Source organism: Drosophila virilis, chromosome 4 (genome assembly GCF_030788295.1).
Source record: "Drosophila virilis strain 15010-1051.87 chromosome 4, Dvir_AGI_RSII-ME, whole genome shotgun sequence".
Taxonomy (NCBI): domain Eukaryota; kingdom Metazoa; phylum Arthropoda; class Insecta; order Diptera; family Drosophilidae; genus Drosophila; species Drosophila virilis.
Genome location: NC_091546.1, coordinates 28530437 through 28554911, shown reverse-complemented (window position 1 = coordinate 28554911; position 24475 = coordinate 28530437). Strand labels below are relative to the sequence as shown.

The window sequence follows — 24475 nt, the reverse complement described above, 5'->3', positions numbered from 1 at the left end:
GAGGGGATTTCAATAGTAAATAACCAGAATGAACTGAATAGAGCCCACCAAACATTTTCGATCATAATGTGACAGCATAGTTAAAGCATTTCGTATTAAAAATATACGGACATAATTTTAACATAAAACGTAAACTCTGCAGTCGCCTTTAAAAACAATTAAAAAGTGAACTAGAGTAAAATAGACGAACTTTGAATGGTGAAAAAAAGGGTCACTGCCAGAAATTTACGATTTAAGACATTAATTGGCATTAGAAAAGATATGCTAAAGGCAGTCTAAGCCAGGGCATGTCACATGCTCATCTCGAGAAACTTTTTATGTTTATTGAATAGCAATAAAAGTTGTAATCAGTCAAGACATGAATTTTAGGTAGCAACAGCTGAAAGCAGCACACACGCACTTTTTAACTTAACCGAATGAGCAGCGAATAGAAGGGCGATATGATTACACATACGCCACATGTGCCGGACAACAATTTGAGGAAACTGCACAACTTTCACTCTTAACAACACTTGACGCGTATTTTTTGGCGCTGCTTTACCTGCAGCTGCTGCTGCTGCCGCTTTTTGAACGCGTCTGGCTTGCTGGCGTTTTGTATACTAACTCCAGATGCCCGAGCAGCTGCGTCTCAGCTCCTGTGGGAAGAGTTTGTTCGTCCTGTGCGCGCTCTCTACAGAAAATGCGCGCGCAATTCGTTTCGAGAGAGCAAAACATTTGGGAGAGTTGGCTTTGTACTCGAGTTGTTTATAAGAACAAAACCCGCAGCAGTAAAGCGTATATTCATAGTCGTTGTTATTGTTGTTATTGCAGTACTTAAATTGAACTTTTCAAAAATTGGCACGCGGCGCTCTTCTATACTTTTAAACTGATTTCAAGGAATTTACTTAGATTTCTACGCTGTATTTTGTTATTCTTGTTTTAGGTATTTTCTACTGATTTGTTACTGCTGAGACAGTTAGACGATGGAAAGGCCATACATATGGCTTAGCCTTGTGGGCTTGGCACGACCCACTCAAATAGTCAACCACCCAACCACCCACGCGATGACGACTTTGAAAGAAATACGCATTGGCTTTTGGCTTTGGCTACGGCTTTGGCATTGACCAGGCCCATTAAAGTGTCTCCTTATTGCCATGTTGTAGCATTCATATTCACAAAAAAAGACTGCTTATCAAACGCAAATAAACTCAAGCACTACGTTAGTCTAATATCCAACAAGCCACTGACTTGGCAAACTGACTTTCGACCAGTTATTTGGCCATACAATTGAACGCACAAATCAATTCTTATTTAAGAACAGCTGACTAAAAGTTTGGCAAGAAACTACACAAGCTAAGAATCTCTTTTAAAAATATGTTTTAAAATATTCTTGTTTTATGAACCAAAAGCTACTAAAGATATTATTATCATGTTGCCGATGATTATAAGTAAGTAGCGAAAATGACTCAATTGTTGAGATTAAAGACTGCATCTAATTTATGGGATTGGATTGCCACTTTTTATTACAGAGAACTTATTCTTAAGAATATAATTAACTTAAATAAAAATGCAATTAGAGTGATGAAAGTTAAAGAGCTTCAAGTTTGAATAGCGTCAGAATTAAAATCTTGACGAAATAATTATAAAAAACAAAAAACAGTTTTAAACATTCTTGGGCTAGCTCTAGGGGCAACTGTAAGAGCTACTTGAGAATTTGTATGTTTTACGTGAGAGGATATGGAGGGAAGACGACTTGCAATAGTCGAAGCTATATTCTGTTTTGCATAACAGGTCAACACCTAACTCTCTTATCACATTGTGTTCCATATATTCCGCCTGAACCCATCTACTTCATCTATATGCAATATTTATGTGAGACTGTTTTGTATGTATTCAATAAAATTATCATCTTGCTTTCGTACGTGCCGCCTGGCCAAGTTCTAAGGAGCCAGGAGTGTGTCGTTGAGCTTGGCTGGCTACAGCTCGTGCAGCTGCCCGCTTACACCCCCTCCCCCCACCACCCCCTCTTTCCACTCCCTACTGTGCACGAGCTGCTTATCTCATAGGAAACACTGGTTGCTTTGCGAGTGAGTTTTCGAACCAAAAGCAGAAGAAAATAAAAAGAACCAAGTGGAAGCAAGCAATGTTGCCAACTGGAATTGGAGCAAGAAAATGCAAGTGAAATGTTGAAATGTTTTTTCTTTATTGGAGCAAAAAAAAAAAAACATTGTGCTTAAAAATTGTACATTTGCTTATGGCATGCCAAAAACTGGAATATTTCTGTATTTTCTTTGCATGCTCGGCCAAAAGCCTCAACAAGTTTCTGTTTGGCAAACAGAAAGCAAAAAAAGCTAAGGCATCATTTAAAGCTCGTGTTTCGCCCAAGTCGAAATTATGTTAAGGAAATGCACACAGTTGTGTGTGAGTCTGTGCGTGTGTGTGTATACGCAGTAAAATACAATACAAAATACAGGCAGTCAAAAGTCAGTTTTATATTCATTACAACCACGAGCAAGAACAGCAGGAACGAGCAGCAATTTACGACTTCAAAGCAAGCAGGTTCGCTTTTTTTTATGGCTACGGCTGCTCACCTTATAGAAAAACCGCTCTCACACATACAGACAGGACAATAGTCACCCGCACACATTCACTCAAAATGACCCTAAAGTAGTAAAAAACGAAAAATAAATTAAAATAGCAGCTACGTCAAAAGTTGATGTATAACTCTATTTATTGGTAATGTCTAGATTTTATTGGACATGCTAAAATTTGTTATGTACTTTAAATGCGTTACGAAACGATAAAATAAATATTGGATTCACAGGAGCTTGTTGTCAAAGTAAACTGTGATAAAAGGATAGTTTTCCTTAAAGATTAAAAAGACAAATAATTGAAATATCTATCTATTCAAGACACCAATTCAGAATATTCACTTTTAAAGTAATTTTTCCCACAACTTATGCGAGCTTGAATTTAAGTGTTTTAAGAAAACTTTATTATATATTAATCAAATTTAAAATTGTCGCTTTACAAGTTATGTGTGAAAAAATATACCAAATATTTATTATGTTGAAAACATGGCTTTTCCCCAAAACTAATTGTAAATAAAGGAATTATGTGGAGCAATCAAACTTAACATAGCTTACCCAACTGGGTAACATTCCAAACAGGAATTTCTTCCTATAATAAATGTTTGCTCCAGAAGTTCAACGATTGCAAAATTGTTGAAGGACGATTGGACACACACACACACGCCCACACAAACGCACACACACAAACGTATTAGACACACCTGAATAAAAGACATACATACCTCCACACACTCGCACTCAAATATATATTATGTATGCGTCTTAGGCTAATCTAGGTAACAACAACAGCTAGTACCAAGCCAAGTACATAAAGTCTTAGGCAGCTAAAAACGAAAGTAATGGAACAGTTTCTATTCTACATTATTTTTTTATCTTTCTCTGTTTTTTTTAGTTCGCCTAACTAACTCAAATGAAACTCAACTTGGCTTATTTTGAAGGCCTTTTTGGAATTTGGTCGTGCCTTTTGCGATTGTTTATTTATTTTGAGCTTAAAATTAAACGTACACGAAACTTTTGTTGGTTGGGTAAATTACTTTACACGCTACTTGAACACGCAGACTACGTAAATTCTATTCTCAACATGAGCTGAACATTTAATTAAATTAAAAAAAAAATTAGAACTTGTAAAGAAAACCTACGCAACATTACAATGCCAATGGAATGTAATCTTAATGCGTACACCATAAAAATAATGCTATTATATATATATATATATATATATATATTACAGCATACTTTTGTTGTATCACGGTATAGTGACCAACATATGTGGATTAGGTATAATACAGTTCCCTGTACGCGATCCCAAATTGTTTAAAACAAATATTGGTTAAATTATTTAAGAGGTGTAAATCGAAAAGTTAAAATTAAAATAAAAGTTGTTTAGTACATACTTTTTTTTTAAAATAATTTACATAAATAAAAAGTAAATAAATTTGTTATACAGCTACAATCAAAATATACTTCAAACAAATTAAACATCATGAAAGCCGTATGCTTAAAGAGAAGAAACCATATCAATTATAATGCTATTATGGATTGAACTGTCGATGAGTTGGGCTAGCATAAGTCGGACACTATAATCGCTAAATAAACAAGCGTTTAATGGTTAAATGTAAAATAGAATAATTAGGCCTTTTGCTTATAGAAACATAAGTATTTCACAGTCGGCTCCGGCACAAGGCAAAATAGGCTAAAATCATGCAATTTGCTCTACGCTACAATTGGCAGCTTTTTATCAGCATATTTGCTGTGCTACGCATAACCTGGCTGATAAGAGATACATTTTTTTCTACGTACTTTAGTTTCGTAGCTAGAAGAAGGATACGCACGAGTCGCGCACGGCTGGAAACATTATTAAATATATATGTGTTATATATTTATATAAATATAACTTCTTTTTTGATAGTGTGCGAACAAATATTTTGTTTAATTTTGGAATTAATTAGATTAATTTATTTGGTTTTATCAAAAACACGACCGTTGAACAGATGTACAGCAAAGCTCATTAAGCACTACCATTTAATAAATAATTTTTCTTTTTTTTTTATTTATAAATTTGATTTATTTATTGGTTATGCTATTAGTTATTGCTGCTTGGAGTTTGAAGCCAGTTTTTGTTAAGTTGTGCTGCGTGTCTGTGTGTGTTAACGAAATGAGGAAAGATTGTCTACTGAATTTGCAAAAAACTTGGCCCGAACCAAAAGCCAAACGAACTCAGTCGAGGCGCAGCCACAGTAGAGCCAGAGCTTTGCAGCTGCTGCTTCTGCTGCTGCTTCACGGACAACGTTGCGTATGTGTGTTGTGTGCGAAGTGCGTGTGTCAGTGTTGTACAGTAGTGTTGGGCAATGCGCGCGCAAATTGCCAAACGATTGCACACAACAGGCAAATGGCAATGTCGCCCACAACAGCTGAGCAGGCAACCAGCTGCTCAAAGAGACAAAGCGAGAGAGCGACAAGAAGCGATTGAGAGCGAGAGAGCACGCGCACAGTTAAAGGACAGTTAAAGTGAAAGTATTTTTGTGAGTAGCCCCCCCTACCCATTATACTGAACCCAACCGCCCAGCCACCCACTTGCAGGCCACTAGAAAGGTCGCCAATTTCACTGATAATAATTCCAACATCCACGTTGGCAACGCTGTCATTCATGTCAAGCGTGCGTATGACAGAGATAGCAATAAGAGATATACTCGCTTTCGTTATGCTGCCCACTCAGTGTGCACAGTTGGCCGGAAGTGCCTATTGGTAAGTGGCATTTCCTCAAGCAAATAATTGTTAGCCTAATAAAATGCAATCTAAGTCAAGAAAGTAGAGCTCAAAATGTGACAACTAAATATAATATTTACAGAGATTACCCATAAGGATTATTTTGTAAGCCTTTATAATTTAGTCAAGTGCATAGGAAACTTTTTATATAAAAAGAAAAATTAATTAAAAATAAGTAAGAAAAACTCAATATCAAAATGGCTTCCAGCTTGACAATCAATTAAGTATTTTTTTTATTTAGTTAAACATTTGTAATCATGCATAAAAAAACAATTCTTAATACTGTTAGTGATCTTTCTTTTGGATGCTAAAGTGAAAATTGAAAGAAAATTTGCTATTAGTTACCAAATTATGTCGAAAAGAATGAGTTTAAATCGATTGACTTTCTATATAATTAAGCTTCTAATTAATTAGAGTTAAAACTCGAGTCAACCTATCAAGTGGTTCAAGTTAATAAAAACGCGAAAGAGATCCGATTCAAACGTGACAAAATTATGATTTGATGTTATAGAAAAGCGACAGCACGTTATCTGAGTAGTTCCATTGTTTACATGGCGATTTGCACGCCGAATTCGAAGCCAGCTGCTGCAATCCAAAACCGAATAGAATCGACTCTAATGATGTGGCTATAAAAACCAAGAGCTAGCCACAAATGTGCAACAGTCAGCAAAACTTGGGAATATGTGGAAGCAACAGACTCTGAGCATTACTCTCTATACTTTGTTGGCCCTAGGCCAAGCCCTGCCAGTGGATGTACCACGCTACAATCAGCTGGGGTAAGTGCAAAAGAAGCAAATGCATATACACCATTCAAAATCGTTGAATAAGAGGGTATAATTTAAAAATGCGACAGTATATATTAGGCAGAAGTAGGCCCCCTAATATGTATTTTTGAGCCGTCCGCCAATGTGAAAATTTAACGCCATTTTTTGTCAGTTTCTTTTTCAACCCAAACAGACCAAAAAAACAATATACCCATTAAATGCTCCCCGGTTGCCACAAAATATGACGTCATCTTAAAGCCTTGCAAATATGTGTTCTAGCCTGACTGCATCATATCTCATAGTCGGACACTGTCGACTTGAGCTCTCGTGCATGTTTGGCTACAATTTAAAAAAAAGTTACTCTGTATTTAACCAGGTACAAGCAGCCACAATTGAGCAACTCAAGTGGCTACAACAACTTTGTGCCCACCACCGATCGACTGGGCGTTACAGCGACTACGCCCGCACCACAATTTGAATATGCTTTGCTGGGTCAGGACCCGGAGGATCAACACTGGTATCGGGTCAGTCTTACCCCAACGGGTCAGAAGTCTGGCTATCGTGCCCAGTTTGCAACACGAAAATCGCCACCGTACGATGCACAGCAGGCACACAAGCACGACAAGACCATCAAGGAGCTGCTCAACTTCCTGGAAAAATCCGAAGAGCATAATCTGCTGAAGGTCTATGGGCAGCTGCTGGCCAGCGAGGACTACAACGATCAGGAGGGCAAAAGCAAGCGCAATGTGGATAAAATTGAAATTGAATTGGATAACGATCTGGATGTGAGAAATCTGAAAACCGATCCGAATCGGCCGCTGCTTCTAGTTGGCGAGCTGCAAGGAAATACGCCCGGCAGCAGCCACAATGCCAGTGATTCGTCAATGGTCAAGAATTTTGTTTACTTTATAAAGGGTTTGAAATGAGAACGTTCATTAATTATTAATGCCGGCATTTCAAAGCACTAGAGGCTGCAGCAGCAATTTGAATATAATAAAAGTTTATTCAATGCAAACTATTTATCTTTAAAGTTCTCTCATTTTCTGCATTAATTAATCAGATTTAAGTTAACATACGATTAATAAATAAGTAAAGTAATTTCTCCAAATCCATTTTCATCCCAGCCGACTAAATAATCTCCTGACTGACTGGCTGACTGACTCGCTGACTGACTGACTGATTGGTGATCAACGCACAGCAAAACCCGTAAGAGCTAGGAAGCTGAAATGTTAACTGTAGTGAGGGTAACTGTGATGAAAGTGCACGTTAAGACGGGGTTTCGGGAAATTCCACCCGCAAGTATCGAAAAACCGGGAATCCGATTAGCCTCAAACTCAATTTCAAAGTTCTTTGCTCAAATTCATTTGAGGGTTGTCTCACACTTTTCCAAAAATGTATTCCTTGGTGGAAATGGGGGTCAAAGCTTTGGTGGGTGAAGTTTCGCGCTCAAATTTATTTTCAAAGCTCTATATGAAAAATCATTTGAGACGTGTTTCACATTTTTCGCAAAATCTAAACTCCTTCGGCAGAAATGCGATTCAAAAATTTTTTTGGCGAAGTTTTATGTGGTGTCCGATTTGCTTTAAACTTATTTTTAAAGCCTACATAAGAACTTATAAGAATTTAATGATATATTATAATATATAAGAATATATTGAATGCGTGTTTCAGCGATTTGCGAAATTCCAATCGAAACAGTGGTAAAATGACGTAAAACGTTTGTGTGAGAGTAGTTTGCTATTCGAGAACATTGATTTTATAACATAAGTGCCACGGGCAAGGCCGGGCTATACCCGCTAGTAAAATGACAAAAAGGCAAACCACAATATATGTATAAATATTTAAAATTTAAATTTTATTGCAATATACATTCAGGTGCTGCGCGAGTCAAAGAATTAGTTATACTTATGTCAACAAATCTCGTATTAAACACAAGCATATTATTCAAGACATTTAAAATAACCTAACTTTAAGTGCATCTTAATGAAATATATACTTTTATTAAGGTTGGCGCATAACAATATAAATATTTTGTTAAGTTTTGCCCTATCAATTCAATGCGCTTTCACCTTATGATACCTATACTCACCACACGAATTTCTCTTATACTACTCAATATTCTAGCTCTTATACAAAAATATATTATAATATGGGCTCTGATAAGCGCGAATGGCAAACAAAATATATGGTGTGTGTGTGTACGAAAGAGTGTGCATATGTTTGTGTGTGACCCAGTTTTGTGGACACTTGCTGCTCCAATTGCAAAGCATTCGCAAGTTGAAAAAAGAAAACTTTGACCAACAAAATTCAAATTAAAAAAAATATATTTATACATATATGCAAAAAATGGAAAAACTTGAATTTGACTTGATCTATTTTGTACTTTTATTTAGGTATTGTGCTGTTGCAATTGGAGTATTTGCGAATCCTCGCGATTGGCACGCTCCAGTTTATCATTGCTGAGCTCATAGGCCGGCCGATAGATCAGCTTGCCCAATTGCTCATTATAGACCAGCAGGCTGGGATTCGTTCGTGTGTTGCTCCGCTCCCCGAGCGATGTGTAGCCCTGATCATAGAGACTGCAGTAGGGCAACTGTTGGCTACGCAGATAATCCCAAATATCATGATAGCTCCACTCCAGCAGTGGAAAGATTCGCATCAGCGGCGGCCAATCCCTGTCGCAGGGCGTTAACTCCGACAGCTCAGCGCAGCCAGGATCGCTGCGTCGGCAGCCCAGAAAGACGGCACGAACCTGCGGCTGCTCGGCCAATGCCTGCTCAATGGCCAGCTTCAGTACGCCATTATAGCGCCGCAGATCCATAGAATAACGCTGCGTGCATAAGTCTATAAACTTCTCCACCTCTTCGAAAGGATCAAAGGATTTGAAGCATACGGCGCGCAGGGGCTTCAACGCATCGCTCTGCTTTGTCAGCACATCCAGCAGTACGGTGCAGTCCTTGCCGCCATTGAAGCACAACATCAGCTCCTCCGGCCCGTACAAACTGCTGGCACGCTTAATAATTGACTCTGCCTGCTGCAGCTTGGCCGCAAAATGAGGGTTCCCTCTGCTCTTCGATTCATCCGTAGCCTTAGAATAACAACTGCGCTTTATTCTCACCGACTGTTGCCACATTCTCAGCCAATTTTGTTGCTGTGATATCATGACGCCTGATTCTTCGGAATGCTAAAATTTATCTTTTACTGTAATATTGCCCGTTTCTAAAATGTAAATATTTTTAAATCTCAGTTGTGACAAATTCTGACTTTTATTTATTACACAAAAAAACTTGGAAGAAAAAAATTATAGAAAAGCGCGGAAAATATTCAGACCAATGCTTCATCATAATATCTTTATATCTAAAGCTGATTTTAGCTACTTTTCAGTTTTTAATATATTTGTTTAGGACTGAACCTGTAGACATCTAACAAAATATTTTAGTATACCATCTTTATATTACCATTGTCAAGCCCATGCCTTATTTAAGCAGGGTATAGAAGACAGTCAAACATCCTAATGATTCAGTATTTGTACACAATATATATATTTAATATAGTAATGCGATCCTGTTCAAATTGTTCTTATAGCTAAAGAGCATATTGAAGCTTATAATAACCAAGGTTTCTTTTAACACTGAAATAGTTTTTTATGAGAACTTCTTTAACTCATCAGTTAGCATAGAAACAGGCAAATACCCCTAACAACACGTGGGATTATGCGGATTAAAAATATATATGTTATTAACGGATATGCCCTCTCAGAGATGGTATCAAAGAGTATATAAAATGGAAAATAAATGTATAAATAAATAGTTAACAAACAATTTTACAGATCTAATACTTTTATTTAGTTTAAATAAATATTATTATTTATTATTATCTTTGTTCTCGAGTTTTAAACTTAAGTGCAAAACATTTATTTATTTTACTTAATTATCATTATTATTATTCTTGAAGGGAGCTATGATAAAGTTCCGTGGGATCAACCCAATTTTCAAAAACACAAAAATCATTAAACTTCTAATATGTGATATATTTTACTTAACAGAAATTTGCACACCAAAATTCTAAAATTTGCATGAAAACAAACTAAATGCAACTCTATAGAAACTCGCCTATCTTTACAGACAGATAAAAAAAAAAAAAAAATCAAATAATAGAGAAGATTGGAATTAATAGATTATCACTTTTTTTAATTATAAGAGCAAAACAAATTAAACTTACTTCATTCAAGGAAAAACTTAAGGCTAGCTAAGTAAAATAATAATATTAAAAAAAAAAATAAAACAAAGCTTAGCTTAGCTTTAACTGAAAAAAATTTCTTAAAAGTTTCGTAATGCAGATTTTAAAAAATAACCAACAATATGTAGCGGAAATAGAAAAAAATGTATAAGTCATTTATAAAAGTGCGAGTAGTTGCTTTTCGAGCACTATACAAAAAAACGCTGAGATGTTCAAAACAGCGCGACTTCAAACTTGGTCAATGCTTGTCGTTGCATTTCTTTGACACAACCCGTGGGCCCTATATAAACCCACTTGGTTGCTGCACTCAACATCGCAGTTCGCTTTTAGCCAAGTTCAGCAAACAATCAACATGAAATTCATTGTGCTCGCCGCCCTTGCCTGCCTGCTGGCCGCATCCGTTGTTGCCGACAAAGAGGAGAAGATGCTGGGCTCTTCTTATGGTGGTGGTGGTGGTGGCTATGGCCAACCTGCTGCTGCGCCCGCTGCACCATCTTATTCGGCACCGGCTGCACCATCTTATGCCGCACCTGCTGCACCATCCTACTCCGCGCCAGCTCCAGTCTCTATACCCGCTCCGCCGTGCCCGAAGAACTATCTGTTCAGCTGCCAGCCTAACTTGGCCCCTGTGCCATGCAGCGCCCCAGCGCCCAGCTATGGATCTGCCGGTGCCTACTCCCACTACGCGCCAGTCTTTTCGTCCCGCCCAATGTATTAATGATGGGAGGATTACAAAACATTTATCTGGACTTTTATGAAAACAACACAATAAATTAAAACGATTTGATAACAGAAATTTACGAACAATTTTGGAAATTGGGCAGTGTGTTTTTGGGCTGATTTTAAATTATTTTTTCAGTAGGTAATAATCAGATTTTTATACAAAATCAGAATTGCAGATTTTATACAAAACCTCAGTTGTTTTGTTTTGTTTTTATGAAAAATATTATTTAAATCATTCTAAATCATTCTTTTTAACCTATATCTTTTATATGTTATTAGTATCTGATCGCGAAATAGTTGTATAGGATTCATATATTAGGCAAAGTAAATTTCATAACGAAATTCGAATACTCTGCAATTTTATTGTTGAAAGTAATATATATATAATTAACTCCTATGCAATAAAATTATTTATGGTATATGGAAGAATTCTGCCTAGTTTCTAAATAAAATATAAATATCTGCAACTGACGTTTTGAAAAACTTTGAAACTAAGATTAAGGTATTTTTTTTTGTTTTTTATAAAATATCCATTTATTGTCAACTTTAACAAGCCGATATGCCAATTCACAATAGAATAATTTAATTTAGTTAAATTATCATTGTCTATATATATATATTTGTAAAAACATTAACAAACTTTATGGCTTAAATGTATTATAAATTCAATTGCTGCGCAAAACAGCAGAAGCACATGGTCTCATATCATATTATATATATCTCAGGGGGTAGTTTGATTGGATAGTCGAATGTGGAGTACGAATTGAAATGATAAAATAATGTGTGAAAATGAAACGTGAAATATTAAAAATAGTCAATACTAAAGTTATTCAAACTGAATGTAAACTAAACAGACAATTTTTCGAACATAGTTGAAAAATTGCTATTAGCTTTCGCTTAGTCGACTTCGTCCTGGACATCGTCAAAGAAACGCGCCGCCTGCAGCTGTTTACGTATGGCGCCCACTTGGGTTAATATTTTGGGTGACGAAGTGGTCAACGTAAACTTTTGCACGGCGGGCACCTGGTAAATATTGGAAATGATTAATCTATTTGTTATTCGCATAATTACACTTTGAACTACACACCTCCCAGCGCTTCTTGAGATTATCCATTTTCTGCTGACGATTTCCGTCCAACTTTGTGGCCGTCTCTTTGCGCGTCATTTTTGGCATTTCTCGTAGCAGCGGCATGGATAGATTCTGTGTGAGCCCCTCATGCAGCACCACATCGCGCCGGCCCAAGGATTGGGGCGTCGTCTGTGTGCCACGATGGCGAGATTCGCTTTTACTGCGCATATGTTGCTGCTTGGCAGCTAAATCGCCATAGTTCTTGAGATAACGGGACAGCCGCTGATCTGTTTGGCGACGCACACGCTCCATGGCCTGCTCATCGGCACTGTCGAGTTCGAAACTGTTGTTAGCGCTGCCAGAGACGGTGGGCAGCTGATCTAGCAGCATTGGCTTTACGGGCGTGGCCTTATGATCCGCATTGTGCACCGAGTTAGACGCGATATAAAAAGAATATGGTGGCGGCGTGGTATTAGACAAATTTGAGGCATTGTTTTCTGCCGCCGGAGTTGGCATCGCATAATTAACATCCAGAACACGAAAGGCATCCTCCGATTGCGGATCACGACCCTGCTGCTCGTTGATGTGCGTACGTTCGGCATCACGCCCACAGGCAATCTCGTCCAGGCAAAATGAGCACAGATTACGACGACAGCTCATGCAGACATTACGTTCTGCCTGGCAGGCGCGGCACACATCGCTCTTGACCAGACACTGGCTGCACAGGGCATACAGGCGTTCGCATTTGAGACAGACCAGCGCATAGCTATTCTGACAATCGTGATCCACTGCATCCGCGGCATCCGTCTCTACCTCTCCAGCAGCTGTCTGCTCGCTGCTCTGCTGCTTCATTTTAAGTGCCAATTTGCGCTGACAGCGTAGACAACAGCTCTCGTAGCTCTTCAGCGGCCCATCGCACAGCGGACAGATCTTCTCGCACAAATGGAAACATTCGCGCTCGATTTTTGCCATTTGCGGCAGCTCGAAGTCCAGTTCCACGCCCGCCGGCAACGGCTTACCACGTCGATACTCATGCCTTGCCGAATTACTGAAGTATTTGTACACCTTATTGGTATTTGTGTTATTGTTGTCGTTGCTGCTATTGTCGTTGTTATTGTTGTTGCTGTTGTTGTTGTTACTGCCTTTTACATCCGTTACTGCAGCCAGATTATTGCGGTCCTTTGAGCGCAACAGCTCCGCATCCTGCTCCAGCTTGGCCAGCAGCTTCTCGCGCATCAAGCGATTCTGTTCCGTCTCGATGCGTGCCTGTTGAAGCGTTTCAAAAGCATTTTTTTGTTTAACTTTAATAATATCAATTTTGTATATATCACACACACTCGCACACTTAGGCATTTCCATAGCGTTAAGAAAAAATGAAATTAATGCCAAATCAAGCGCGAAATAAAAAAATAAAAAGAAAATCCAAAAGACGTTTTCCAAATTTAGTTTTCCAATTGAATTATGAAAGAAATTTGAGAGTAATATTGGAGTTAATGCGGAAATGAAATTGAATATTATGGGATAACTGATTTTGGACATTAAAGCTCAAGGGGGAGTAAGAAAGGATTACAAAACAAATGGAATAATGGAAGCAAAGCTTTTAAAGGAATGTGATTAATGGAACATGGGACAAATAAAAGCCTTAGACTCGGATTTGGATGTTTAAAAGAATTACATGTAAGGAACTTAGATTCAAATGAAATGAAATCCATTCACTTGGATACTGGAACTAGTTGGAACCTTGACAATAGAAATCTCTCAAATGATACAGCATAGAATGAAACGGGGCATTGGGAGCTAATTGATACTGATGCCGTCGATATTGGGTTTAAAAAACATGTAAAAAGTAGTAAACTTGGAAATGCTTTGAAATAAATAGGAATAGATCTTTGGATTAGAAGGGTATTAGAATATTAAAAAGTATGAATGTATAGAATGGAAATTAGTTAATGCAATTAAAAACGGTACGTTAGAATTGGACTACGTGAAAATTGAAAGGAAAAAATGTAGGATTTTCCAATAATATTAAAATATATATTCTTCAACCAAAAAGAAAAACAAAGAGAGATGTAGCAGTTTTAGATGTATTTTTTACGCCAATTGAAAAATTTACAATTGCCTCATTATGAAAAAAGTTGTGATAGGAAATTTGAGAACAACCTTTAAAATAAGCAATGATCAAAAACAAAAAGATAAAGACAAGTAACTAGATATGAAACAGTGTAATATGCCAACTGGTGTGTTTTGATGATTTTTTAATGGATATTATAAATTTGCACCTACCTTTTCTGCGCGTTGACGCTGCTTTTCCAACTGCTCCTCTAAGTGTATGGTCTTTAGCTGTGCCTCCAGGCGCCTATACAAGAAAATTTTAAATATTTTAGGCACATCTAGATAAATCCGTTACCAAACACTTACCTGGTCAGGATCTCCTCCTGTCGTCGTTCTTTTTCGCGTAGGATTTCTATGGAGCGACGCTTCTCCTCGATCTGTTGCATCAAGTCCCTTTGATAGTCCTTTTTGCGCGCCGTTTCCAGTTCAGCGCTGCGCATATTACGCTCATTGATGCCATCACCGCTCACAATATTGGAGAGCTCTACATGTCCCAAATCGTGGAGCAGTTGCTGGCGATTGGTGGCCGGCCGTATTTTCGGGGGCACATAATTGGGATTATTATTTACAATTAACTCTAGATCAGTCTTATCCGTTCTGCTATGTGATGTGCTTGTGCTTGATTGACTGGAGCGCGCTGTTTGCTGCTGCTCCTCTACCGGTACCGGCGATGGCTTCAGCTGACGTCGCTGCTTTGCCAATGGCGGATGCAGCATCTACAGCCAAATAAAGTAATTCAATTATTCACCAGGTTATAAATTTGACACTGATATCCATAACGAATGACGATATGGTTCGGGGTTCATGGTTCATGACACTTACCTGGTGCTTGAGAAAGTTCTGCTGATTCTCGCGCTGACGCTCACGCAAATAACTTTGACGCTTCTGATTTTCATTGTTAAAGCCAGGAAAATACGAATAAAATGTGTCCGTAACCCATTGCTCCATATCATCCTATGAGAAAGAAAGAGAGAACGTTCTGAGTAAGTATTTAGATTTTGGTCGAGTGTTATTTAATTCGTGTCGTAGGGTTTTGGCGACACTAACCACCAGTAGGAAACTCGTATACATTTTGTACGCTGGCAGTGCGTGGGCTGTGGCAGGGACCGGGGTGAGCCTTAGAAGCCAAATTTTTCCCCGAAGTTGTTTTTTATTTTTTGGGGTCAGCCTATTGCTTATAAACTGCGACTGGAGTTGCTCCAGCAAAGGCAACACATTGCCTACTGCCACATTTGCCACATCATTTTTATGCTGGCGACGCTGACGTCGACGTTGCAAATCGCGTGCGACGCTGGCATCAAAAATTTTTATAGAAAACAGGTAAGACTTCAAAAATTAATATTGGTTGACTTTCATAATATCCTCTATAAAATATATTAAGTAATTCAAACCAGTAAAAACAGTCTGATAGTCACGACGCGCAGGACAAAGAAACACGCGTAAATCTATCAACACATGATCAAAATTAGGTCAAGTAACGGAGGCAAGAAAAGGACGTAATTGAAAATACTAACAATAATATATAATAATATAATAATAATAATAATAATATATATATATATATATATATATATATATATATATAATTGAAGAATTGAGAGAGCAAAGGCACAAAGCAAGCAAAGATAAGATAAAGAATGCTTTTGCATGGAAATTGAATGGAAATTGAATCAATTGGCAATACACATAATTAGAGAGATATAGGACTTCAGTTTCTACTTGCTTCTTAGACCCATCGTACAGAGTATCATAACGCAAAGAGAATTATGAACAGGGGCGGAGCAATACCAACAACAATAGCTGCGTCATCGACGCAAGCCAAAGACGTTTCCGATGGCAGTTTATCAACAAGGGCCAGCTGTTCCGAGCTGTTCAATGCCCAGACTCGTATTGCTGTCGGGGCCCTGAGTGGTAGCGAGTTGTACAATTTATTAGCTGCATGCATTTCAGTCGACCAGCTGCTGCTGTTCGCCTCAATTAAAGTACATTTTAATAATTTCATCACTTGACAGCGACAAGTTCTGCCAGATGATTAAATACTTTGGCTTTTAGCATAATTAAAGGCTAATTTGCAGTAAGTATTACTTTTACACAAATACTCGATGCCACCTATTAGTAGTAGTCTGGCCTCCGTCAAAACTCTACAAATAATTTGCATACTCTAGCACTCTGTTATTCAGGTCAAGGAAATTATCAACGAAAATGTATAGTATAAATATGGAGAGAAGTTTAAGGAGTGCTATGCGAATTGGTGGATGTATACAAATATAGTTTATGCGTCTCGCCTTTGCTTGAGCATGGACAATTTTATTGTACATTCAGGTGCAACGATAAAAAAAAATATCATAGCCCCGTCACAATGGCACAGAGTGTGAAATATTTTATTTTATAATCTTATTTAAATATATATTTTGAAAAATTTAAAAACCATCTGAGACCTATAAAATAATTAACTACATGTAACTGAAAGAACTAAATAAGAGGGAATTACACAAAATGTTTATTTTATTTAACAGGAAATTATAACCAAATTTCAATTCTTACCCTTAACCAACTACTAATCGACTTTACTTCTAGTTGTATTTTTTAGTTATTGAACATTTAAGTCTTCAAACACTAAATAAGTAGAATATTCCAACAAAAATATTGTAGATGCTTTAACCTAAAAAGAAAAGCTTGAACTAAATTTACTGGCTATTTTACCATTGTGTTTGGTTTTATCATAATTTTACTACGTCCATTCATTAGGGGCACCTCTTGCGTGTCCCGTTCAAATTAGGTTAACTAAGTGGGAAACTCGTTTTCATGTACGCGAAAAGTGCGAAAGCTAATAAAAATGAGTGTAAAAACGCAGCGGGTGGATAATGTCTAACAAGAAGCCGCGCATTAGTATCTTAGGGGCCATTTATGCATCATAAGTTCAAGGCCATTCAATGGTGTTTTGAACAAGTGGTACTGAAAATTATATGTATGCACTTCACCCCAAAAGCTTTTAGTGTCACGCTTTTCAAATTATTTTTAACGGCTCATTAGGCTGACCCAGCGACAAAAATCTAGACCGAAAGTCCACTAATAATACCCAATTGTAAAGGCTACACAATGCTGACCAATTAATTAGAGGCTTTGATATAACTGACCTTGTTTAAGTCGCGTCCTTTTTTTCCATTCCTTTTTCTTGGCTAATGACTTAAGTGGCCCGACTAAAAGGGTCTACAAAACTATTGACGCGGTTAGGTCACCTCATCAATCATCCACACATACAAAATTGTCATTAGCTATTGAGAAAGAAACGCTTCCGCGGAAATGACCAGGCACTAAACACCATTAAGACCCGCAGCCTGCAACCCTAAGATTCGACAAAACTGGCACAATGCACTTTGTGGCCGGAAATTGCATGACCAAAGCTTTCAGTTTTCATGCACTAGTCATAAAACTAAACTGCTTAAGAGTTGCTAAAAAATGCAAACAATTTAAGGTAAAAAAAACTATAAAGTTGAAAAAACTACATTGCTAAAATATTAAGGCAAAAGATAGGGCGAAATAATAATGAGTACATTAATTCTACCCTCTTTTGGTATCTTCTAAGTATTAATCATTAATTAAGCATATTACGTGCCACATAAAAAAAACTGTAAGGAAAATAAGTCCAAGACAGGAAGGTAAGCAGAAAAGTGAAATCATGTTCGTATAGAACATTTTTAAAATAATTTACTTTAATATTATAAGGGTATTTAATGGCAGGTGTTAGCAGCAATTTTTTCAGTCATGTCAATTTGTTTGCTTGCATTTTCTTTTTCTCTCTTCGGTTTTTTACCACCGGCATTTTGCATAGTTTACACACAGTAAAATTTGCGTCGTCGCGAGTTTTAATTATAGCTTGGCGTTGCTTTAATTAAACAATTATATATAAACTATATAAAAACTGAATATATGTTTATATATATATCTATATATATATATATATATATATATATATATATATATATATAAACTGAATATATATATATATTAAGTTTTTCTCCAATGTTTTCGCTTTTGCACACAATTTAAGTTTGGACAATGTATTCAGCCCCACCACCTGCTTACCTATATAGCTAATTTTTGTTATTTGTTATTTCAATCGCATGAGTTTTATTTGCATAACAACTTTACAAGTTCAGGCCAAAGCAAAGGCAACAAACGCAACAGACGAGCTTCAAATTACAACTGAACAGCGCAAGCTAAATTCATTAGCCAACTGAACACCAACACACAGCCAAAATGCCAACTGGAGCACGAAGAACAACCACAACAATAATAAAAATAGCAAAAGTAACAATAGAATTAACAAAGTAAAGGACATTAAAAATTCCTGTGACCGAACGAATGGAGGGCAATGCTCTTCAAAGTTAGAAACGCACACGACAGTATTAATTAATAATTAAAATTACCACATTGTTAAATAAAAATAAAGCAGCTCCTTTAGCCAAGTGGGTCCCGTTGCCTGATATGCCCGTTTGTAGAGGACACCAGCTGAAATTATTGACAACATGCACGTTATAAACGCAAACAATGCATACAAAATTGAAAAAGTGAATTGTGAAAAGCGAAAGCGTCCACATATCTATTCATTTTCTAATTGAAACTAGCAAAAAGTAGTAAGCTGAGAGTGTTCAACTGTTACATACCCCATAAATAATATCTTGGACAAATATGAGCTCAGTCTACCAAAGCTATACGGAACCGAAGATGACAAACTATTCAATAGCTAAGCAGCAAGAAATTATAAACGAAAACCTGGGTTGAAGATAGATATTTGTCGAATAACGGAAAACGATTGGACCTATAGATCGTTGGATAAAGACAACGTCTGAGCTACATTGCAACTTTGAAGACACTTGCTTTAATGCTCTGCGACAAAGTTCATAAACAGGAACAAACTAATTTATATTTATCGACTTCGAGAAAGTAGGAAAAAAGTTATGGATAATTTATAAAAAACTAAAAGCCGAATTGGACCTGTACAACAAATTTGTAGAAAATTTCTAAAATTTTCTAATCGACTAAGATTCAAAAAATAAAACACTCACTATTTGGGAAAAGTTAAACTCGTAACACCTTGAAAAGCCGTTGACAACTAAATTTAAGTTTTGCGGCAGCTGCTCGACCAAAACGCATCGGCTCAACGAGCCGTAAAAAATTCGCATACTTGTGGATAATCTTACGAGCATTTTTTTGGGCGTTATGCCAATCAAGCGTGAACAACCAAAATTGGCAAGCTTTTGGGCGCCACTCCTCCTACCCACTTACCCCTCCTGTACGACGACCAATTGGCAAACGATTCTCGCTTTGCGGCCGCTCGCTTTCTAAATTACGCTGCGACGCATTAGCCGATTTGTATTGTCGCGCGCTACCAATAAGCAATTCACGTTGATTCACAAATTCCTTGGCCGACTTCACTAGCGATGCGATAGATGGGCTCCCCTCCAGCTGCTCCTGCGACTCCAACTCCGCCTGCCCCTCGCTCAGCTCCAGTTGCTGCTCAGAGTTTTGGCTTGTGGTTGCTAAGGTAGAGTTTGAGGCTTTTGTGGGTTCATTGCACTTGCTGCTTGTGTTGGCCATGCGATGACATTGCCCTGGCTTATAACCCTCAAGTTGCATTAATAAGGCGGCAGGACAACTGGTTGGTGCATTGTTTTTGTTAGTATCGTTTTCAAGGGTCTTGATAGCCGCGCTCAGGCGTTGGCGATCGTGTTCCAGCTGCTTGCGTTCCAGTGATAAGAATGGCTGCAGATCCATGTTGGACATCCAAACTATAGACATAGAAGATAATACTAAATATATTACTTTCAAATAATTCAACAAACTCACTGTAATTCAAAATGCATCTCAGAAATTGTGCAAAAATGTTAAATTAGACATTTGCCAGCTAACATTTAGCCTTTTGATAATCACTTTACAAAAAATTTGCGCATGTCACATTATTAACTTTAATGTCAAACAATAGCACATTAAAGAGATCTTTATCACTTGATATTTTGTTAAGTGTCTTCTGATTTGTTCTTTATTAAATTATTTTTAGCCGATTTCACGCCACAGGTCTGCTGCCTGGGAAGCCAAGCATTTCAACACTGACTGCAGCGTAATAACGTAAATTGATTTACATATTTTTCGCACACAATGCGCGAAAATTAGCTACCATCCAGTCAATTAAAGGAGATGGTTCAATTATTGAGTTATAACACTACCCCGTGCCTTTTTTAATATTAAAAAACACGCACTAGAGATAATAATTTCGAAATTGTTAAATTTTCTGCGCGCTTGACTGTGATGGCATTCGCCGAAATGAGGGTTGCGCAGTGCGCACTGAGCGTCGCGACCCAGTGTTGAGAAACAACAACATGTAGCAGCCCTGTGTTGCAGCCCTGTAAACTTAAATTTTTAATATTAAAAATACAATTCAAATTATAGCAGGCTGATATTACCTGCCAAATACTTCACTTAAGAATCTATAGCAAACGTAAATTCTGAATTATATGTAGATACCAGTATTACAGATTTTCAGGTGAGTTAAATAAAAAAAAATTGAATAAACCAAACTCGCAACTAAATATAGCATTAACAAACGAGCACGCCAGATATGTCTGAAAAGAATGGGCAGACCAAATCGCTCGAAGCAAAGTTACCCTGGTACTACAATCTATACAACACCATCAAGGATACGCCCATTAATCTGACGCTGCTTCTCGTCTCGGCCTTTGTTTTCTATAAAGTGGTTAATATAACCCGCCAACGGCGTAATCTGAATCGTATCCGGAATTTCTTTGGCTACGACAAAGGGAATCAAATATCGCAGCTACCGCCGCTGCATCGCGATTTTACCGTTAAAGAGTTACTCGAATATAATGGCACTCAAGAAGATGGACGTATTCTGGTAGCGGTCAATTTTAATGTATATGACGTGTCCTGTGCGAAGCACTTTTATGGCGAAGGTGGCACATACCCTCAGTATGCAGGCTGTGATATATCGCGCAGTCTAATTAACTTTTCAGCGGAGCGAAATGATTGTCTGGACTTTGATGATCTAAGCGATTTAACTGCAAAGCAAAGGAGCACATTAGTGGAGTGGGATCAACAATATGCTGAAAAATATCCTTTTGTTGGCCATTTAATGCGTGAAGAAGAGCCACCCATAATTGATGCAAACGAAGAGGACAAAAACGCGGAACTTGAGAAATTATTGGAAGAATACAAGATGTAACTAATTTAAAAATTTATTGTTACAAACCTCAAATACATGTTAACAGAAAAAAAATTAAAAAGCTGAAGTGAGTACACAAAAATTGTTTAAATTAGCGCCCAACGCTTGGCAACGCCACAAATGCAACCGTACGGACAGATAGTTAACCAACACTGGCCATCAGCTGTTCGTCTCTGACAGCGCCCGTCAACCAACGCGTCCACTTCCGTTTCTTTTCACTTTTCACCAGCAAGATGAAGTACGTAAAAAATAAATAAATTAATAGAAAATATGAACATCACTGCGCAAAGCCGATTGATTAGTGCTTCAACCGACAATGGATGTTGTGCATTGGTGTTGTGCTATTTTATTTCCTAAGCCTATGCTCAAACAATACGTTTTTATTGCAGAATCGGTTTGTGTGCATTCAGCGGGTATAAGATTTACCCCGGCCATGGCAAGACCATGGTCAAAATCGATGGCAAGGTAATGTAAACAATTTGTATGGTCTGGTTGAAAGATTTAATTTGTACGTATGTATATTTGTAGACCTTCACCTTTCTGGACAAGAAGTGCGAGCGCTCCTATCTGATGAAGCGTAACCCCCGTAAGGTTACCTGGACGGTGCTGTATCGCCGCAAGCACCGCAAGGGTATTGAGGAGGAGGCCTCCAAGAAGCGCACGCGTCGCACACAGAAATTCCAGCGCGCCATTGTTGGCGCCTCGCTGGCTGAGATCATGGCCAAGCGCAACATGAAACCGGAAGTACGCAAGGCTCAGCGCGACCAAGCCATAAAGGTGGCCAAGGAACAGAAGCGTGCCGTCAAGGCAGCCAAAAAGGCCGCAGCACCAGCACCAGCCAAGAAGTCCGCGCCCAAGCAGAAGGCCACCAAGGTAACGCAGAAGTCTGCGCCTCGCGTCGGTGGCAAGCGATAAATAACAACTAGCTGTTCGGTTGCGGCGAAGGGAAGTGAAGTGCTACGGTTTTTATAACAAAAATGATTGAAGAAAAGAAAATTTTAGTGAAAAACTAATTAAAAAAATAAAAGCTACAAATGTAAATTTGTAGCGGTTAAAAAAAAAACGCGTACTTTTGTTTTTGGCAGGTGCGTTTAGCCGTTGGCTAAAAATTATAATTTTCAAATATGGAGCACAGATATAAAAAATGCAAGTTTTCGTTCGGTTATTTCGAAGAAGACCAGAGTGTATCCCAACTTGGAGCTTTAATCAATTGAAATTTATATAAACATAAAAAACCATTTGACTTGTGGATATTTCATAGACCTGTCGATTAAGGTGGTTTTTCGTTTTTTTCTACTGAGTAATAATAATGTTGGGCCTGATTGGACGACGGACTAAAACTTAAAGCTCTTAAAAACTGGTTTTAAATATGACCAAAATATATTTCCTTATAATATTTAATAATCAAGATATTGTATTCGTAGATTCGTACAGTGGCAACACAATTTGTTTCTTAAAGTAACAAAATTGTATTTGATAGTGCATTTAATCTTTGGCTTCCCGAGAACATGCTTTTTTATACCCTTGCAGAGGGTATTTTAATTTTGTCGTGAAATGTGTAACGCATAGAAGGAGACATCTCCGACCCCATGAAGTATATATATTCTTAATCAGCATCAACAGCCGAGTCGATATAGCCATGTCCGTCTGTCTGTTTCTATGCGAACTAGTCCCTCAGTCTTAAAGCTATCCTAATGAAACTTTGCAAAACTCCTTTCTGTTGCATGCAGCACATATGTGAAAACCAGCTGGATCGGACCACTATATCATATAGCTGCCATAGGAACGATCGTTCGGAAATTAAGTTTTTGTATGAAAAACATTATGTTTATCAAGATATCTTGAGCAAACTCGGAATTTATTAGTTTTACTTTACTCCTCATATATATGCAAAATCCTATTAAGATCGGACCACTATATCATATAGCTGCCATAGGAACGATCGGTCGAAAATTAAGTTTTTGTATGAAAAACATTTTGTTTATCAAGATATCTTGAGCAAACTCGGCATTTATTAGTTTTACTTTACTCCTCATATATATCCAAAATCCTATTAAGATCGGACCACTATATCATATAGCTGCCATAGGAACGATCGGTCGAAAATTAAGTTTTTGTATGAAAAACATTTTGTTTATCCAGATATCTTGAGCAAACTCGGCATTTATTAGTTTTACTTTACTCCTCATATATATGCAAAATCCTATTAAGATCGGACCACTATATCATATAGCTGCCATAGGAACGATCGGTCGAAAATTAAGTTGTATGTAAAAACATTTTGTTTATCAAGATATCTTGACCAAACTCGGCATTTACTGTTTTCCCGGTACTTCTTAGATAGGGGCAAAGCACTATGAGCATTATGAAAAGTTTAGGTCTGCAAGGGTATTAGATCTTTGGCGTGCCGAAGATAGCCCTTCTTTCTCGTTTCTTGTATAACTTTGGCAAACGTGTCCATGCCACTTATCCATTGGATATATATGAAACACCAGAGTAATGCAATAATTAAACCTTTGCGCCTACTCCATAATGGGTAATTATTTTGTATAATCTTGCAGAGGGTATTACAATTTTGTCATGTAACGCATAGAAGGAGACATATTCGACCCCATAAAATATTTATATATTCTTGATCAATATCAACAGCCGAGTCGATATAACTCTGTCTAGTGCTGTGCTAACTTGTCTCAGTTTTAGAGCTAAAGTCTTAATACTTTGCAGAAGTGCCTCTTTCTGTTGCACGCAGTACATATGTCGGAACCGGCTGTAACGGACTAGTATATCATGCAGTTGTCATAGGAACGATCGGTCGAAAAGTAGGTTTGGTATGAAAAACTACTTTGTTTATTTAGATATAATGACCGAATCCGGCATTTATGAATTTTTCTAAATTTATGCAAAATCTTTATACCTTGGACCATTATATCTGTAACTTTCATAAGAACGATTGGTCGAAAATTAAATTGTATGAAAAACTTTGAAAGGTTGG

General features: G+C 37.6%; 7 protein-coding genes across 9 annotated transcripts in view; 4 read left to right on the top strand and 3 right to left on the bottom strand.

The window, feature by feature from the left end:
* LOC6634140 (uncharacterized) overlaps positions 1 to 4732 on the bottom strand; it is a 126983-nt gene extending 122251 nt beyond the window's left edge. The window contains exon 1 of the mRNA XM_070208754.1: positions 4371 to 4732. The gene's annotated coding sequence lies outside the window, so the exon portion shown is untranslated. The remainder of the gene's footprint in view (positions 1 to 4370) is intronic.
* A 1234-nt stretch (positions 4733 to 5966) lies between these two features.
* On the top strand, positions 5967 to 7129 carry LOC6634176 (uncharacterized). Its single transcript, XM_032433112.2, has 2 exons — positions 5967 to 6112; positions 6477 to 7129. Exons 1-2 carry the CDS (start codon positions 6018 to 6020, stop codon positions 7024 to 7026), a joined length of 645 nt encoding a protein of 214 aa, XP_032289003.1. The 5' UTR covers positions 5967 to 6017; the 3' UTR covers positions 7027 to 7129.
* Positions 7130 to 8414: 1285 nt separating this feature from the next.
* On the bottom strand, positions 8415 to 9358 carry Flad2 (Flavin adenine dinucleotide synthetase 2). Its single transcript, XM_002057399.4, has one exon. The coding sequence runs from the start codon at positions 9261 to 9263 to the stop codon at positions 8490 to 8492; it is 774 nt and encodes a 257-aa protein (XP_002057435.1). The 5' UTR covers positions 9264 to 9358; the 3' UTR covers positions 8415 to 8489.
* A 1291-nt stretch (positions 9359 to 10649) lies between these two features.
* Vm34Ca (Vitelline membrane 34Ca) lies at positions 10650 to 11135 on the top strand. Its single transcript, XM_002057400.4, has one exon. The coding sequence runs from the start codon at positions 10692 to 10694 to the stop codon at positions 11055 to 11057; it is 366 nt and encodes a 121-aa protein (XP_002057436.1). The 5' UTR covers positions 10650 to 10691; the 3' UTR covers positions 11058 to 11135.
* Positions 11136 to 11577: 442 nt separating this feature from the next.
* LOC6634179 (uncharacterized) lies at positions 11578 to 20574 on the bottom strand. The gene is made up of 7 exons (XM_002057401.4): positions 20094 to 20574; positions 19533 to 20035; positions 15066 to 15197; positions 14550 to 14959; positions 14415 to 14487; positions 12150 to 13397; positions 11578 to 12085 (listed from the first exon to the last, which is right to left on the bottom strand). The coding sequence occupies exons 2-7, from the start codon at positions 20028 to 20030 to the stop codon at positions 11960 to 11962; spliced, it is 2487 nt and encodes an 828-aa protein (XP_002057437.2). The 5' UTR covers positions 20031 to 20035; positions 20094 to 20574; the 3' UTR covers positions 11578 to 11959.
* A 95-nt stretch (positions 20575 to 20669) lies between these two features.
* LOC6634180 (membrane-associated progesterone receptor component 1) lies at positions 20670 to 21565 on the top strand. 3 transcript variants are annotated; one of them, XM_002057402.4, is made up of 2 exons: positions 20670 to 20787; positions 20861 to 21565. In XM_002057402.4, the coding sequence occupies exon 2, from the start codon at positions 20863 to 20865 to the stop codon at positions 21481 to 21483; it is 621 nt and encodes a 206-aa protein (XP_002057438.1). In that variant the 5' UTR covers positions 20670 to 20787; positions 20861 to 20862; the 3' UTR covers positions 21484 to 21565. The 3 variants fall into 3 exon arrangements, with proteins under 3 accessions (XP_002057438.1, XP_015025267.1, XP_032288984.1); XM_015169781.3 differs by having other exon boundaries at positions 20685 to 20787; positions 20839 to 21565; XM_032433093.2 differs by having other exon boundaries at positions 20702 to 20787; positions 20853 to 21565.
* A 30-nt stretch (positions 21566 to 21595) lies between these two features.
* Positions 21596 to 22510, top strand: RpL24 (ribosomal protein L24). The gene is made up of 3 exons (XM_002057403.4): positions 21596 to 21721; positions 21873 to 21948; positions 22012 to 22510. The coding sequence occupies exons 1-3, from the start codon at positions 21717 to 21719 to the stop codon at positions 22396 to 22398; spliced, it is 468 nt and encodes a 155-aa protein (XP_002057439.1). The 5' UTR covers positions 21596 to 21716; the 3' UTR covers positions 22399 to 22510.
* Positions 22511 to 24475: the final 1965 nt, after the last annotated feature.

What these genes read in the sequence shown, in the direction of transcription:
- LOC6634176 (XM_032433112.2), top strand. Translation starts at nt 6,018, where the DNA reads ATGTGGAAGCAACAGACTCTGAGCATTACTCTCTATACTTTGTTGGCC. An exon ending in CCACGCTACAATCAGCTGGG is followed by an intron (nt 6,113 to 6,476) that starts GTAAGTGCAAAA and finishes GTATTTAACCAG; the next exon opens with GTACAAGCAGCCACAATTGA.
- Flad2 (XM_002057399.4), bottom strand. Translation starts at nt 9,263, where the DNA reads ATGATATCACAGCAACAAAATTGGCTGAGAATGTGGCAACAGTCGGTG.
- Vm34Ca (XM_002057400.4), top strand. Translation starts at nt 10,692, where the DNA reads ATGAAATTCATTGTGCTCGCCGCCCTTGCCTGCCTGCTGGCCGCATCC.
- LOC6634179 (XM_002057401.4), bottom strand. Translation starts at nt 20,030, where the DNA reads ATGTCCAACATGGATCTGCAGCCATTCTTATCACTGGAACGCAAGCAG. An exon ending in TTGGTCGTCGTACAGGAGGG is followed by an intron (nt 15,198 to 19,532) that starts GTAAGTGGGTAG and finishes TCTTTCTCATAG; the next exon opens with GATGATATGGAGCAATGGGT. An exon ending in AGCGTCAACGCGCAGAAAAG is followed by an intron (nt 13,398 to 14,414) that starts GTAGGTGCAAAT and finishes ACGCTTCAACAG; the next exon opens with GCACGCATCGAGACGGAACA.
- LOC6634180 (XM_002057402.4), top strand. Translation starts at nt 20,863, where the DNA reads ATGTCTGAAAAGAATGGGCAGACCAAATCGCTCGAAGCAAAGTTACCC.
- RpL24 (XM_002057403.4), top strand. An exon ending in TGGTCAAAATCGATGGCAAG is followed by an intron (nt 21,949 to 22,011) that starts GTAATGTAAACA and finishes GTATATTTGTAG; the next exon opens with ACCTTCACCTTTCTGGACAA.